This window comes from Camelus ferus, chromosome 2, assembly GCF_009834535.1.
Source record: "Camelus ferus isolate YT-003-E chromosome 2, BCGSAC_Cfer_1.0, whole genome shotgun sequence".
NCBI classification, from domain to species: Eukaryota; Metazoa; Chordata; class Mammalia; order Artiodactyla; family Camelidae; genus Camelus; species Camelus ferus.
This window is the reverse complement of record NC_045697.1, coordinates 116869793-116887158: the sequence shown is the minus strand read 5'-3', so window position 1 is coordinate 116887158 and position 17366 is coordinate 116869793. Positions and strand designations below refer to the sequence as shown.

Below are 17366 nucleotides of genomic sequence, written 5' to 3'. Positions count from 1 at the left end.
TTGAAGGGTGTTTTGAAGGGAGCAAGGGAGGGACTAAAACAGAGACTGAGCTCTCAGCATAAAGCCAAGAAACAAAGGATTGCCGAGCCCCGGAACAGTGAGGTGGTGAGCTGGGGCAATAATAGGAGAAGAACCTTCTCTGAAGAGGAGCTGAGCGTGTGGCGTGGGGTCAAAGAAGAAATCACAGGCGTTTATTCTATTCTGGCCCATGTCTTTGGCCTCCCCAGACTCAAGCCCAGTCCTCCAACCACCCTGACCAAGACAGCGAGTTCCTCAAGGCATGAAAAGACCATTTTCCAAACCTGCCCTAGCAGGGCTGTGGGACATTCATGGAAACAGTGAAGATACAGCACTGCTGAGTATTAGAAAGAACCAACCTCTGTTCAGTTCTTAAGGGGAGGCAGTAGAGAGGCAGAATTCCATAGATTTCATATGTGTAGATTCTAACCAGCCAAGTCCTGGAAGTAAGGACTTTTCTTAGGAACGGATTTCTAAGTGATTTAGAATACTGTTCTTCTAACAAAAAAAAAATGTATTTAGTTACCTTCCTAACTGTTTTTCACTTCATAACTTGCCTTCCCGAGGTTGGACTGAGTTAAAATAATCTCCACATTTCCTCCAGAATTGGCTAAGTGTGAAGCACTTGTGACTTCCTCCATCACAAACGACTCAAACGACCTGGACCGTTAGTTCCACTTTACGAACAAAGCCACGCTTTGTTCTGAACCTTTGACTAATGGACGGGAACTTCTGCTTTCTAGGTCTGCCCTGGACTTCCGCTCTGTCAGTGGAAACTCTCAGACTCTTCCTGTCTCAATATTCCATGTAGAAAAACAGGAACCAACCCTGACCTTGACTTCAGAGGGTAGGGATGATGTGGTCACTGCCAGGCTCTACAAACAGTCGCATTTTGCCAATGAAGTCTTGATCACATCAGGGTGCCCCGGCCCTGGGCTGCTCAGTGTTTATTAATGTGAATGAAGAAGCCACGAATTCCTGGCCAGAGTGACCTTTACCATGTCACCCCTCTTCTTCAAACCCTTCAGTGATTTCCCATTACAGCTGAGATGAAGTCCCCTGTCCTCACATGCCATAAAACCCACCCACTCCCTTCTCACCGCCCCCTCAAGCCCAATCTCCTTGTTTCAGAACTGTTGGCAGTTTCCCCAGCACACTCTGCCTTCACAGGTTTCTCACCCATCAATTCTCTCCTCCCTGTCAGTACCCACTGCGTCCCTCACTCCATCCACGGTGACTTTTAAGAACCAATTCTGACTTTACCTCTTCTCAAACTTTTTTTAATCCCCCTACCCACCCACCGATGCACACACATTCTGGACCAAATTCCCCCTCTCTGTGCCTATAGGATTCCCTGAAAATATCTCCACTGAGGTCTTTATCCTACACTTCTTGTCTGCTTGGCTGTCTCCTACCCTCCAAGCTGGGAGCTGTCTGAGAATCACCGTTGGGTCTCCAACTCCTGACATAACCAGAGCAAGCTTTCAAAACTTCTGATGAATGACTGAATGAAGGTTCAGAATCCCCAGTTTTCACCTCTAAGCCCTTAGGCTCTAAGGAATGGTCAGTGGGTCCTGAATAACAGTGTGGTTGGTTGAGCAGCGGCTCCAAGAAAAATAAAAGGCTCTGAAAACTGTCCCAGCAAGATTATGATGGATGTCTCCTGGGGAAGCATGACTTGCATAAATATTTCTCAACCTGTCCCCTGTATCCCAATAAAAATGAAAACAATTTAAAAAAAAAAGTTTGGTTGGTGTGACCTCCTCGTAAGCTGGGCTTTCACTGTCTTCACTCTAAACTGAGATTGAGAAGGATTGAGAAGGATCAGAGAGACACTCGAGAAATAGAGGTGGTGTGTGCAGGGGTTTCCACACCCTCCTTCTACCCTGCTTGTGCTCAACAATCCACTCTTCTGTCTCCACCGTTCTTTGAGGCACTGGAGTGATGAAAACAAGAGGTGGAAAGACCATTGCCTCTCTCCTCCGGACCCTGAAACGCCGTCATGAGACGGGAACACTTAAGGCATCACGGCTTCATTCAGGAATCAGACCAAAAGGCAGTAGGGGCAGTGGGTTCCCATGGGGATGCGTGGTTACCTGGGAACCGCAGCCCACAACCGCTGGGGCTGACAAGTGATGTGGGAAATGGGAGATGGTGCAGACAGCGCAAAGAACAGGGCTGTGGAACCCTTCTGACCCACGCTGTCGACATCCCAGCCCCGCCACCCACGACCTGCGGGCCTCTGGAGGACATGCGTCGCTCTCCCAGCCTCACTCTCCCAATAGGAAATCTCTCCAAGAACATCGGATGGGCGCCATCATAGATATTTCATGCGTAGCAGCTCACTTAGTTCTCACGGCTCTGGAGCTAAGTGCTGTCATCAGGGTCGTCGTTTTCATTATCATCATCCCTGTCGCACTAATGAAGGCATAAGGCACAGAGAGGTTAAGTTAGTTCTCCCAGGTCACACAGTGATCGAGTGGTGGAACCAGGAATCAAATTCAGGGAGTCTAGACTGCCAGTTGTGATGAGCCGAACTGTGTTCCCCAAAATGCGTATGTTGATGCCCCAACTGCGGCACCTCTGAATGTGACTGTGTTTGGAGAAAGGGCCTCTGAAGAGACAATTTAGTTAAAATGAGGCTGTTAGAGGGGGCCCTCAGCCCATCTGTCCGGCGTCCTTCTTGTAAGAAGAGGAGATTTGGAAACACAAAGGGACATGAGGGGTGTGTGTGCACAGAGGAGAGGTCGGATGAGGACTCAGGGAGAAGGCGGCCAAGGAGAGACGCCTCAGAAGAAACCAAATCTGCCAAAATCTTGATCTTGGACTTCCAGCCTCCAGAAGTGTGAGAAAGAAATGTCTGCCGTTCCAGCTTCCCAGCCTGGGGTTCTGTGACGGCAGCCCTCGCAAACTGACACGCCGGTCCACGTTCTTAACTGCCAAGCTTTTTGAATTAGAAAAGATTCAGCTTCTCTCCAGGTTTAGAACAGTGTTTCACGCAGAGGAAGCAAATGCTATCAGTTACAATCGAATTCACCCCAAACTTCAATGTTTGCCCGTTAACGGAGGTCAGCATCTCTGCTGTCCTTGAACTAACCCAGAGACAGCAACAGATTCAGTCCTGCTGGAAGGGTCATGACCTTGGGCTCAGGCTGGTGCTGAGTGAATCTCGGAATCCGTGGCCCATATGAACATCCCCTCCAGGCCACTGAACTCTCACGTGGTCCAATAGTGTCAGCTCCACAGGGACAAGGATTCTGGATGGTTCTGTCCACTGATGTAGACCCCAGTCACTAGAGGAGTGGCTGGCACCCAGCAGGTGCTCGGTAAAATATTTCTTAAAAGAAGAAAAGATCAATATGATACTGTGAAAGGGGACAGATTGCTTGGAGCAAAGAACGAGCATTTTTCAGCTGTGAGCCGTGTGGCAACCACTACCCACTGTCCCCTCTGCCCCAGCCCCGTGTGAGATTAGGGACACATTCCAGAGGGACAGCAGAGAAGGTCACCCCATGCCCCCACTTTGCCGAGGAAGGTGTGCAGTGAGCAAACCAGAGGACCGTGCAGCCGAGCGCTCGCTGCTTGGAGCCTACGCTCAGCAAACTTTGTTCACTGATGAATGAAAGTATTAAGCTGACCAGCTCAATTTGATCACTAAAGAAATACCCTTAGGGCTTTTCTGATAAAGAACACAGTGTGCTTTCAACTCGATTTTCAAAAGTAAGACATGATTCCTATACTCTCACATCAATATTTTAAGAAAGTTTGCACGCATGTCCCAGATTTCTAGGATTTTGGAGTCAGGGTGTTTCCAAGTTGTGTGGGCAACTGGGTTATGCTCACAACTCCTTGCAAAATGCCTCTGATCTTATCTGAGAACCTGGGACAACATGAATTGCACACCTGCCATCCCCCTGCCCCGGCCACTGCACCATCAGCCGACAACTCCCAGTGCGGCTCACATGGACTCAAAAAGAGAGTGGAAAATACACAGTGTATTTCTCCTGCTTTAGAGTAAGACGAGGCAGCACAAGTTGAAGAACAGTGGACAACGTGCAATCTCTGATGAATTTAAATTCATCAGGAAGTTGGTGAGGTGCCTGCAGTTTGTCATCCAAGCAGCCTTGACACACAGAATTCCTAGAACAAGGCTACTTTAATTCAGTATGACAGCTCTGTGGCAAGAAAGCAACATCCTAAAAATGAAGCACGCATAATGCATCTTCCATGCTGGGCATGAGAAATAGCATAACACTTAAGTGCTACCAAAATGGTAGCCTTTGGGATTCATGCACGGGGCTGCTCGGATTGCTGGTAGGCTTGGCCATGCTGCTAAATGGAAGACCTTGGAGAGGTGCTAGGGTTCCTATGCCCCTGGCTTTGACATGGTTCGTCTTGTCTTAGATAAATATTTCAGAAGATTTTGTTTAACAAAAATTTATCTGAAGGTACCAGCACCACATAGTCTTTGGTGACCTTTGCAAGGATTGATGATTTTCACTAAGACAGTTTGGCAAGAAATGCATTACTATGCTGAGCCATATTTATATACATATGATTGTTTGTGGTAAAATAAGAAAATCTGGTAAGCATTGGCTTGAATTTAAACAACCACCACCACCCTTGGAGCAGTGTTCAGAGTAGTTATCACAATTACTTCCCTGAGTAAAAATATTACATTATGTTGTTGAGTTGGAAAAAGAAGTTAAATAGAAATATTGGCACAATGGTAAATCAGAAATCATTGTGTTAATTTTTTGTTGTTGTTTTGTTTGTTTCGGGGGGGGAGATAATTTATTTTATGTATTTATTTTTAGTGGCGGTATCAGGGATTGAACCCAGGACCCTGTGCATGCTAAGCCCATGCTCTACAACTTGAGCTATACCCTCCCCACTCGTTGTGTTAAAATGTGATGTGAGATCTAGACACTAGATTCTTTATAGATTCACAACCGAAAAAGCTTTCATTATTGCAAAAATGGATTTCTTAAAAAGGCCTTGGATGCTATTTTTCAATTCATTTCTGTATTTCCCCTTTTCCTCCAAAGATACACATGGGACAAGACTCTGTTCCAGTGTGAATGGCTGGACTTTGTAGTGTGGTAGACTCTTGGCACCGTCTACATAATTACAACCTTGCCCTTCGCATTTTCTGGGATACCTTTAGAATTAACACCTGTCAGAAAATGGTCTGGTGTACAGTACGGGGCCAGTAAACCTGCCAACTTCACACATAGATGTCTGCAGTCAAGGAGAATCATCTGGAATTCATCAAGTTACACAATCAAGAACCTGTCCCAGAATAACCTGAGCTGGAGGCTCTGGGCTGGTAGGATCACTCATGTCAGATTTACAAACAAATAAATACCTGAAGATGAGCTTTATAATTGGGACCCTTTGCCTTTGGACTGAAAGAACAGAAAGCGTCACTTGAGAGGCTGGGGCTGGCAGATCCTTCAGTCATAGCCTTTGATTCTCTTCCACACATCTTTTTGCATCTTAGGTCTCCTTTTTACACCTAGATAACGTGTATGACTCTGAGCAAAGGTATTTAATGATGTTGGGCCTCTATTTCCACGTCCAGGAAACGTCTTTCATGGAGTACCCACCTCCTAAAATGTGTGGCAGGATTTAACGAGATAATACACGCACAGGACTAAAAAACAGGGCCTGGTATATGGTCATATTCAGTATTCCTCTTGCTGTGGTGATGGCTGTTGTCTCATTGAGAAATAACAGGCTCCTCCTGCCTGTACCTGCCCATCAGTGTGGAAGTCATCAGGGTCCAGTTATGTCAGAGAGAGAGATATACAAGTAGGTTATGGTGATGGAGAAGGAAGACGTACCTGAAGGCCCCTGGAAGGATTTGTTGAGGAAAACAGATTGACAAAGAAGAAAGACTCGGAAGTTAGAAGACAAGGGCTGGAATTCTTTCTGAACAATTAATTCATTGTGTGACTTTGAACTGCCTTCTTCTTACCTTTCTTTCATCTCAAAACTGAGGTGAAAAAATATTTACAGCATAGATTGCTTCGAAAGATTAACCCAGACAAGACAAGTATCTATATTCAACTCATGAGGCAGACTAGCTAAGTTCTTGGTATAAAGCATGAATTTATTTTCACAAACATTAATCAAAAGTCAGAGATCAGAAACAATACTTAGGGCAGATCACTTACAGAAATCGCTGGCCATCCACTCCCCAAATATTAAAAAAAAAAAAAATCTGCTCCCAGACCAAGCCAGGTCATCAGGGAAACACATTCCTCCACTAAGGCCCCATGTCCCTCCTACAGAAAACTCATTATCAACTGACGTCACAGTGAGGCGAAGCCCACCATATTGATGGGCCTCACAAGAATAAGTCCTATAAAACTTATTATTCACATAACACAGAGGCTGCCAAGGACATCTGTCATTACCGTTACAATAAGCCATTTATAAGAATTGCCAGGAGAAATCTCAGCTTGGATTTAGGACTGAAAAGGGAATATCTGTCCTGAGTTTTGAAAGCTGGAAGCAAATATAGGTTTACTGTTTAGAGTCAGGCCAAATATGTGTCCCTGCCTTCATTCAAAAATATTTATTGAGCACCTACTATGTGCTAGACTCTCCACTAGGATCCGGGAACATAATGATGGGCAAGGCAGGAAACATCTCTACCTTCACAGACCTAGACCCCAATGGGGAGGGACAGATGGTTATAATTACCAACAAGTGATTATGATTACAAAGCAATGATGCGGAATGAACCAGAAACAGGTGCCGGGTAATTAGATAAGATCTATCACCCTCTTACTTAGACAGGAAGATAGAAAGATAATCAAATGAAGCTGAGTTTCCACCAAGAGAAGACCAGGAAGACCCTCTAGGGAAGACACACATCTGTGGAAATCAGTGGAATAAAGACGCAAGTCGGGAAAAGACGAGAGGTAGGTGCTGAGGACCTAGGACTGTGTATCCCCTACCATGACCAGAACTGATCTATTTATGGACTTTACAACAGTACCATGTCTACATGAGCAGAATCATATTGAGTGCTCATAACTATATCTAAATCACGTCATAGGCTCCTGAGGAAACTGACCTGATTTTATGACTCTTAACCACTTTCTAAGAGAAAGTATCAAAGAAAGGACAAAGAAAGGTCTGGTGTCACTTGAGATATAATCTTAGGTATTTAATTCACCACACTGAGAGTCACATCAATACAACCTTGTCAGTTCCTATCACCACTTACCTCTGAAAGGAGCAAGGAACAGCCAGTCTATACTGGGATTATAAATGCCTCCTTCAAACTGGATGCAACTGCCTTCTTTATTTCCAAAGATGCTGGATATTCAAAGAACAGAATTAAATATCTAAGAGATATGCTGAAACCAAAAAGTTTCACCAGGTAAGCGGGAGACCTGGGTTTTGACCTAGTTCTATCACACAAAGAAATTATATGTATCTGGAGAAAACTCCAATTTGAAAACATACCTGCACCCCAATGTTCAGAGCAGCAGTATTTACAATAACCAAGACATCAAAGCAACCTAAATGCCCAACAACAGATGACTGGATAAAGAAACTGTGGTATATTTATACAACAGAATATTATGCAGCCATGAAAAAGAATGAAATAATGCCATTTGCAGTAACATGGATGGACCTAGAGATGATCATACTAAGTGAAGTAAGTCAGACAGAGAAGGACAGATATCATATGATATCACTTATATGTAGAATCTTTTAAAAAATGATATTAATGAACTTATTTATAAAACCAAAACAGACTCACAGACATAGAAAATAAATTTACGGTTACCAAAAAGAAAAGGCAGTAGGAAGGGATAAATTAGGAGTTTGGGATTAGCAGAAACAAACTACTATATATAAAATAGATAAACAACCAGGCCCTACTGTACAGCACAGGGAACTATATTCAATATTGTGTAATAAACTATAATGGAAAAGAATCTGAAAAGAATATATACGTGTGTGTGTGTATAACTGAATAACTTTGCTATACACCAGAAACTAACACAACATTGGAAATCAACTATACTTCAATTAAAAAATAAAAGAAATGACACGTGAGGATTGGAGGCTATGTGAGTGACCTCAGTGAATACCTCACATGCCTCGTGTAGTAGCAAAAATAGCCAATACTTACTTATTAGAGGTTTCCTGCGTGTCAAGCACCAGGTCCACGTGTTTTCTATGTATTAACTCACAACAGCCTCCCGAGGTAGGCATCATTGCCATTTACAACTGAAGACACCAAGGCACAGAGAGATGCTGTGACATTTCCAGGTCACGTGGTTGGTAAATTCAAATCCAGGCAGCTCAGCTCCAGAGCCCAGGGTCTTCACCACTGCTTTACTCTCCCAACTTCCACCCAGGAGCATCCCAGGGAAGTTAAAGGACAGATGGGCGTGCCATGCCTCCAGATATATTCAAGCACCTCTTTGGGGACTTTATGACATCACAATAGACAGCAAGAGAGCATAACAGGGCGACCCTCTGCCCTGCTTGGCCCAGGACAGCCTCAGCGTGTGTCTGTTGCCCCAACGCCTGCCAACATCATCCTTGTCTCCAGGGTGCTCCTGTCTGGACAGGAAGCAGTATTGTCACCTAAGCCCAATGGCTAAGAACTGACCTTTTGAAGTTGGTTCGAAACCCAGCTTAGCCATTAACATTGGCGGTGGCCATTGAGGCCAGTTACTTTGCCTAAATAAGCCTCAATGTTCTCATCTACTAAGTGGAAGTAACCAGAGAACCTACCTCCTTGCACTGTTGCGGGATACACAGGAGTCAAGGCGTGTGCGGATTCTATGAATCAGTGAGCACAGTGCTTAGCAAATCGTGAGCCCTCACCAACATCTGATGGACTGTTTGAGAGGCTTTCTCATGTCAGCAGCAGCATGGTAGACAGCTTTGTGACTTGGGACGTGAGACATCAAAACACACCTGTCAACCTGCAGCACTTAGCCACAAACCGGGGTAAGGAAGGAAGGCCAAGTCTCTCTAAGTCAATCACGGGTACTTCCGTAAGTACTCATTCTGAGACTAAATTATACTCCTAGAGCCGTTGAAAATGCAGTGTGCCTCCTGGGCACTCCCAAGGCTTTATCCGTTCCAGTCCAGACCCCACGGAAGCTGGGCTGAAATGCTAAATTGTATGGTGACAGGGAGTAAGGAAATAAACTTGGAGTTTATCATCTCTTTGTGGTCCTTTTTAGCCTCTTGGACCAGCCTGGATTCAGGGTGACAACTTCCAGGATCACTCTGCTTTCAAACGCAAGTCGTGGACCCACCTGACTTTGTACTCAAAGCCTGGAATAGCTTTGGGATGCAGAGAAAATTCTTTATTTGGCATGAGTGTGGCCACAGACTAGCCCTTGTGCCTGCAGCTGAAGTGGCTGACTGTACACCTGCCAAAATGACTGTCACTTGCGAGCGTCTTGGCCCTCAGGCTCCATGAATCAAAGTCACGGGCTTGGAGAAACCACATGGCTAGTTAGTACATATACAGAACAAATCACCTCTTTTTGCCTCATTTTCTTTGCAAAATAAAGGGGTTAAATCCATCATGAAAAAGCAAGGGGGTGGATCTGGCTAACCTGGTCTGGCTTGGAGCCTCTTAAAAAGATTTCCCCTATTGAAGATGGAAAGATAAGCCACTTTCCCCTCACTTTTCAAAACTTCCAATGAACAAAATCCTACTGACTTTCCATAGCAACCTCTCTAATCATACGCCTGACTGTCAGCAAGTTCTCTGCTTCACCCCCTTCCTCTCCTCATCATGCAAATTGCCACGGCTTTAATTAGATGTAATAAGCCTCTGGGAAGTGCAGTGAGGGGAACGTGGAGCACTGATCGCACATCGTGGGATTACTCTTGCCCGCGGAGAACAGCATCTCCCTGGAACTCGCACATCCTCCCAAAGCCGGGAGACTCAAGCATGCCAAGCGCTTGGAAAGACACGCTGCTGCTGCTGTCCAAATGTGAAACGTGGGCGGAGAAAATCATTTAGAAAAAGGGATTGAGGGAAAAGAGGAAAATCAGCCCGAATCCCCCAACAGCTGCAAATAACCACGCGCGGGGGACGGTTACCTGGGATGAACTGGGATTTCCTGCTCACGGTGGGCAGGGTCCTGTTGAGCCCCAGGATCCTGTCCAGGTGGAAGGCAAACACCTCGCTCATGTCCACAGGCTGTTTGAGCAGGCCACAGGGGCTGGGGCCGCAGGCGGGCGCGGAGGGCCCCGGGGTCCCCTCCAGCACCAGCAGGCGCGCTCCGCTCCTGGACCCGGCCGGCTGCAGACCCGCCACCGCGCCGTCCGCCAGTAGGCGCATCCGGCCGATGTCTTCTTTGCTCAGCCAGGACGGGGCGCTCTCGCTGTAGATCCTGATGTTGCTCTCCCTGGCCTGGGGCAGCTGGAAGTCCAAGCGGCCACCTCGCACTCCCGGACCCTGTATCCCCCTCCAGGGTGGCCCCCCCAGGTGTCCTCCCTGGACATGCCCAGGCACTTCAGCATCAGCCGCCCCCGCAGCATCCCGAGGCTGAAAGGATGGTCCAACCCAAGCCTCCGGCCCCAGGGCCGAAGGAGCCACCGCGTATTTCTTCCTGCGCTTGGGTTTCACCGTGCCACGGATGTTGGCCGGCTTGCTGCGCTTGGAGCGCAGGGTGATGTACACCACGTTGGGCTGCAGCGTGCTCCCATTGCCCTGGGGCTCGGGCGGGGCCAGCGTTCCATCCAAGGGTATCTCAGGAAAGGGCACCTCGGCGGAGTCGCGGCTGAGGTGCGGGCCCTTGCCGGCCGGCCCTCCGTGCTGGACAGAGGCGCGCCCCACCTGGCTCACCAGGAAGCCCAGGTAGATGGCGCAGGCGGTGCCCAGCAGAAGGTTCCTCCGGGTCCTGGGACGCCGGCTGCTCCAGAGCTTCCGCGCCCGCGGGACGCACAGGGAGCAGAGGAACCAGTTTATGAGTTGCCCCGGCTTGTCCGGACAGGTCATTTCTCGGCCGCATCCACATGTTGAACAGGGTTGAAAGTCTGCAGTTGGCTCCCGCTGACGGGAGGCATGGTTTCCTGAATGCAGCTGTCGCCTCCGCTTGGGTATCTAAGTGGTCTCCAGTGGGCAGAGGTGGACTCGAAGGGTGCGTGATGGAGCCGGGAATGTCTCTGACACTGGCCACAGCCGACCTTTTAAACTTCTATCAGTCTCCCCCAAAAGAAGTGCGGCTTGTTCCTAAGAATGAATGGAAACGGACTTCATTAACTGAGTCACCGTCTCAAACTAGTCCAGTTCCTCCACAAGAGGAAAGCAAAAAGCGGAACCCTTTCTTGTCATCACCATCACCGCCAAATCATTTTTAAATGAGGTTTAAAAAATAGAAACAAGATGTATAGATTTGTCCTTCAGTTTCAATGAGTGAAAACAAACCACTAACATCCAAGAGCATTGTATAACTTGTAACTAGACTCATTTAACTCGATCCTGAAGGAAAAGTGTTAAAATTCAGCAAATCCAGATTTTCCTTTTTTGAAAGTCAGAAATAATTTAAGACCAGTAACAAATAGTTTTAAAAAAAAACAAAAACCTATAGCTCTCTCACATTTATTTTAAAAAGTCCTGTGTCCCAAAAAGCTACTTGGGAAGAAGCAGCAAGTATTCACATGCAAATTCAGAAACATAATCTCTTCATCGGATGGTACCATCCTTTTTTTCATAATAGAGTCCCTTAGCATATATTGAGTTATTATAATGTAAAGCCACACATGCCTACGTATCTTGGAAGCAGTTCCGTGTATTCATCCACAGGCACACACACATAAATGCAAAACACACATCAAACTGCTTTTTATTTCTTTTCTTTCCACCAAAGTCGGCTGAAAGAAAACAAAGACCTCTCCAGCTCTATTCTGTCACATTATTAGAAAGAACAAGGGCTGATAAGGACTTACTTACACGGCTGGCCCGGTGCTTGGCTCCAGGAAGAATGCGATCCCTGACTCTAATGCAAAGAACTTTTAAAGGCTGAGGCATGTAAGTAGAACATACTTCAAGGTCAAGAGTGTCCCACATTTCAAATAGCTCAGCTTTCAAAAGCGTCCTTGAAAATTACTGACTGCAAAGCAAAACAGCTGCTTCTTCACTGGCGACTGACAACTCACTTTTCAGACGTGTAAGTTTTGAGGGTTTTTTTTTTAATAGTTTAAGCAATAAACTTTGATTTTAAATTCTGGAAAAAACAAATGCCGTATAGAAGCAGTTTTCATTCAGATCGTTTTTTCCCATTGATTTTTAACCCCTGGGAGCCCTCTAGCGTCCTGTTTGGAAATAGACTTGGAGATGAGAGTCTCTTGGAGTTAAAAGGGGTTGAGAGTGTGCTCAGCGGCAGTCTGAATGCCACCAGCTCTCTGTCTGTCCTGGCTGCCCAGGATTACAGTGCCCCGGTTCCCAGGGACTCACCTTTCCATCCTGGCCACGGGCAGAGTGACGTGGGTGTCCCACCCCTTCTGAGAAGCGTAGGTCTAGAAGTTCATAAAAAGGTAAGAAAGGGTTAATGCAAATGAGGGGAAAAAACAGAACCGAGAGATAAGAGTGCACATGGATGGGGAGAGACGTTTATAGTGTTGCCTCTGCCCGGTGCAACAGTTCCCAAGAAGAAGTTGTGGATGCTCTCTGATTGGAGGGTTTTTTGTTTTTTTTTTTAAAAAGGTTAGTGATTGGTTTAGGTGGTTTGTGTGTCCTGGCACAGAGGCAGGGTTGATAACCTCTGGTCTCACTTAGATTTTCCTTCTACAGCAAATAGAATCTGGACGGCAGGGCAGGACGGGGACAGGGAAGGTTTTCCCACTGGAAAGGAAGGTTGTGCTATGGGGGTGGGGGGCAGGTAAGGGATTGGGGTGTGGTGTACAATCCTAACAAGTTTGCCTTTTTACGATGCAAAAAAGGGTCAAGGTATTGGAATATAGAGGGAAAGAATGAATAAATTTCCAAGTGTAAAATACCAAATATTGTAACAGAACTGTTACTTTAGCACTCTTAAACGCAGACCTTTCTGCCTCTTGACAAGTTCTGCCACGTGGAGGAAGAAGAAACAATTTCAATATTGACACAGGCCTGGAAGTACTTGTCGATTTTGGTTAAACTTTATGAGAATTTAAGCATCCAGTCAATTCCCTTGGTGTTCCAGTACTCTTAAGATACCCTTCTCTAAGCACAGAATTATTTTCTAGCTAGTAAATATTAACTTCTGCAAAGGAAACTGTCTCAAGGCTGGTTTTTCAAACTATCTTGTTGTTTTCATACCTTCTGAAGAATAACTGACCTGACTCTAAAAATTAAAATTGTCTTTGGCAGAGACTGGGTTATACTAAACAGAAGCCTCCACCAGCTGTTTCTAAAGCAGTTTTTTGTTTGTTTTTTTGGTGAAGAAATGCTTAGGAAGTAGATAAGAGCTGTCAAGTTAGTACATTTTGTTGACTGCACCTCTCCCCCAAACGAAATGTCTTTTTATTAAAAGGCCAATATATCACCTCCCTTCCAGGCACAAGAGGGATTAGTGGAGGCTGAAGAGGGTAATACTTAGGGAAAGGGCTTCAGAAGGTGAGGCGTGGCTTGGAGTCCCACCCTCTCGCTTCCTGGCTCTGGTCCTTCCTGAAGGCACAGGAAACCCACCTCCTCTCTAGCCTCATTTCCTTTGTCAAAGAGACGAATGATGGTCGCACTTACCTCGTGGGTTTCTTGGGACGCCTGTATGAGACAGTGGTGATAGGATGAAAATTTAGAGTGTTTTTGTCCCTGACACCATATCGAACTTCTGGGAGGCCCTTCTCCCAGCACATACATCTTGACAGGGAGTCACCATTGCACCAAGGGGATGCTGTCTGGTAGAGTTAGGAACCAGTTCATTGACTTATTGTTGAAATATGAAAGGACCCAGAGACTATCATACTAAGTGAAGTAATTAGATGGAGAAAAACGAATATCATATGATATCACTTATATGTACAATGTAAGAAATGAGACCAATGAACTTATTTACAAAAGAGAAAGAGACTCACAGGCATAGAGAAAAATTTATGGTTACAAAGGGGAGAGGGAGAGTGGAAGGATAAATTGAGAGTTTGGGACTAGCAGATACAAGCTACTACTACATAAAATAGATAAACAGCAAGGCCCTACTGTATAGCACAGGGAACTATATTCAATATCTTGTAATAACCTATACTGGTAAAGAATATGAAAATGAATATACATGTAACTGAATCACTATGCTGTACACCAGAATATGCATATGCATGACTGGGACACTGTGCTGTACACCAGAAACTGACACATGGTAACTGACTGAATAAAAAAAATAAATAAATAAAGTAATCAATTAAATGAATAAAAAAATAAAAATAAAAACAATAAAAATAAGGAAAAAAGAGACTAACAACATTGTAAGTCAACTACACTTCAGTTTAAAAAATATAATTATTGGTGTAGCTAGTATATTGATATTACAAATACAATGCAGAAACCATGCTCAGCAGATAAAATCAGAAACCAGTTTTAATCATTCTCCCCACTGCTCTGTGGACCTAGTAGCTCTTTTCAACTCCTTTGGATAAAAACTCAGGCAGGACTTCCCTAGTCGTATTGAGATTTTTAAAGATTTCTCTGGTCCTTTTCATCAAAGACACACACCTAATCAAAAGTTGGATTCTACATACTGGTCAAGATTTTCAAATGCCTTTTAAATTTAAAGCATTTCCCCTGTCTGGAAAGCTAGCTGTCCCTCAAAAAGTATGGCCAAAAGCTACTGAAAAAGGGGAGAAGAAATCCATCTAGGATTATTTTTTCTGTCTAGGGCTTTATTCCTCATCCACCCACCCACTCACGTCACTGAGCCCAAGCATGTACTGCTCACTGTACAACAGGTCAGTAAATCAAGGGATGAGGTGTTGGGACAAGAAATAATGATTTTATTCAGAAAGCAGCAGGTCGAGAAGATGGTGGACTAGTGTCCCAAAGAACCATCTTCCCTGAGTTAGAATTGGGGCTTCCTTTATACTCAAAGGGGAGGGAGTAAAGTCAAATATTTCCTGGCTCCAGTCAGCCTCCAGAGGGGCCGTGTTAATTTCTTCCTTCCTGCATCCATTCCCAAGTGGGCCTGGTCAGATGTTTCCTGTGAGCTAAATACAAAGATATTTTAGCTTAATGCTCATTATCTAGGAGACAGGGTTCCCAGAGATGCACCATTTTGTATAATTTAAGCTTATAGGCTACATCCCTTTAGTGATGAACTGGAAGCAAAAGCAATAGATACAAAGGTCAAAGTGAAAGAAATGGATCTAACGTGGAGTCAGACTTATACTTCCCTGTTACAGTCACTCCACTTTGAGTTTGGCTCCAGCTCTTTCAGAGTCACAGGGTGGTGGGGAAGGAGGGGTGGGATCAGCAGAAACATTCCTGCTACTCCACTGTCATTGTTGTGGACGGGCATACCGGCTCTCAGGGAGCGGCAGGTGTATAAAGCTGACCTTTGGAGGCATTTTGCCATCATGTTGAAGATCGCTGTCTCCCTGGCTGGCTGCTGGTGTCCACTCAGTGCCTTGGAATCCGGCAGCCCACTGTTCCACGGAGACCGCCTCGTTTCTTCAGGCTGTTCTCTCAGGCAGCATTTAAGATGACCAGAAGGCTGGCTTCCTCACTCGGGCCTGGATGTATCGTCCACAAGTGGTCCAACAGACATGGTCCTCACCCTTCACCCCAGCAACCTCAGGCTCCCCAGCACTGCAGCCTCCTTCCCTGGGTGTGTTTGGCAACGGGACCACATGTTGCTCGTGGTCTCTGCTGAAATTGACCAGAAAGTTACCTTCTACCATCAGGTATCATGAGACTCAAGAGAAAAATTTCATTTAGTTTTAGAAAAATCAGGCTAAATTCCTTGCATGACTAATGGTTCGAAAATCTGTTGCCACAATAGAATTTTCAGCTCTGCCGTGTGAGTACACGTAAAACATTCAAAGCATTTGTTATCGTTACGGCTGTTATTAACTCCGAGTGACTGATACACTAATCTTCATACCTAAAATATTTTCTCTCCACTAAAAAAAAAAAATCTTTGGGGAAAACAAATTGAAGAATAGACCATAAGATAATGGTCTGGACCATTAGAATAACCTGGGAATTTTGATACAATTATGGAGGTGATGGTGGAGAAGAAACATGGGCAGGGTCTGGGGCTGGTGGTGATGCTCTTAAACCCAGATGGTGTTTATTTGGGGATAGTTCATTGGCTGTCCATTTATGACTGGTGCACCTTATCCTTTAATAAAACTGAAAGAGGTGGTGGGTAAACAAGAATATTCTTTATAGCATGTAGACATACGCTAAACCCCTTCTAGAAAGACAGTGGAAAACAAATCCTTTTTTCCATCTTTTTTACTTGCAGTGAAGAGCTCATGATACTTTCATCATTTAAAAATTCAGTGAAGAGGTTAAAGAACAATGAAATCACCGAAACTTTCAGAAACAGATAGATGCCTAGGTCCCAGCCGGGTCCCCGGAGATTCCCGTGTAATGGGTGTGAGGTGGAACCCCCAATCCATTGTTCGAAAAACGTCTAACGTGCAGGGTTATGATGCGCTCTTCTGAAAGGTAAAGGGCTGGTTTCAGGAGCAAATTAGCACCTTTCTGCAGTCAAGTGATAAGTCATAGGTTTTCCTGGCAGGGAAATAATTTTTAAATCCTTCCAGGCTTCCAGTGGTGAGACCCGAGTGTGGGAAGGATGTTTCTCCTTCAATCTGGGAGAACTCCAGGACCAGATCCGACAGTGGGGAGGGCTCCAAGTTTCCCACCTCGGAACAGTCTTCTTTCCCCAAGAGTCCACCATGGCAGGGGTACTGCTCCCTGCAGCTGCGGCCTCAGGCCTGCCCCTCGGAGGCATAGGTAAGGCCTCCAGCCCCTGCAAAGCTAAGTCGTAAGCTCCTCCTTGCTGTGGTTGACTTAGGCTTGTTACAGATTGCAGATCTACAGATGGATGCTTTGTCTCTGCTCTGTGCTGACCAGACCTGCCCACTGGGCCCCTAACCCTTGCCCACCACCCTCCTGACCTCTAGGACCCAGAGCCCTTCTAGAGCTCTAATCCTGGCTTAGCCGCAGTTCTTGGGTATGACTTCTGTCCTGCTTGTCACGTGGAATCAGCTAGTCCTCCCGCCACCCACTCTCACACGGGGCCTGGGCAGCAGCCAGCTAGCCTGGCCTGTCACTGAAAAACTCTTAGCCCTGTCATCTTTGAAATTTTCTTTCAGAAATGTTTAACTGGCACCAAGACGTTGACCATTCCTTAAACAGCGCTCTA

General features: G+C 45.6%; 1 protein-coding gene across 3 annotated transcripts in view; it reads right to left on the bottom strand.

Annotated features, from left to right (window-relative positions):
• GASK1B (golgi associated kinase 1B) overlaps positions 1–12665 on the bottom strand; it is a 49409-nt gene extending 36744 nt beyond the window's left edge. Inside the window, exons 1-2 of one of the 3 annotated variants that reach the window (XM_032466065.1) lie at positions 12479–12665; positions 10120–11254 (exon numbers count right to left, since the gene is read on the bottom strand). In XM_032466065.1, coding sequence (XP_032321956.1) covers positions 10120–11020 — 901 coding nt within the window. In that variant the 5' untranslated portion in view covers positions 11021–11254; positions 12479–12665. Of the gene's footprint in view, positions 1–10119; positions 11255–11970; positions 12242–12478 lie in introns of those variants that run through there. The other 2 variants (XM_032466077.1, XM_032466072.1) reach the window with 2 other exon arrangements.
• Between the last annotated feature and the right edge of the window lie 4701 nt (positions 12666–17366).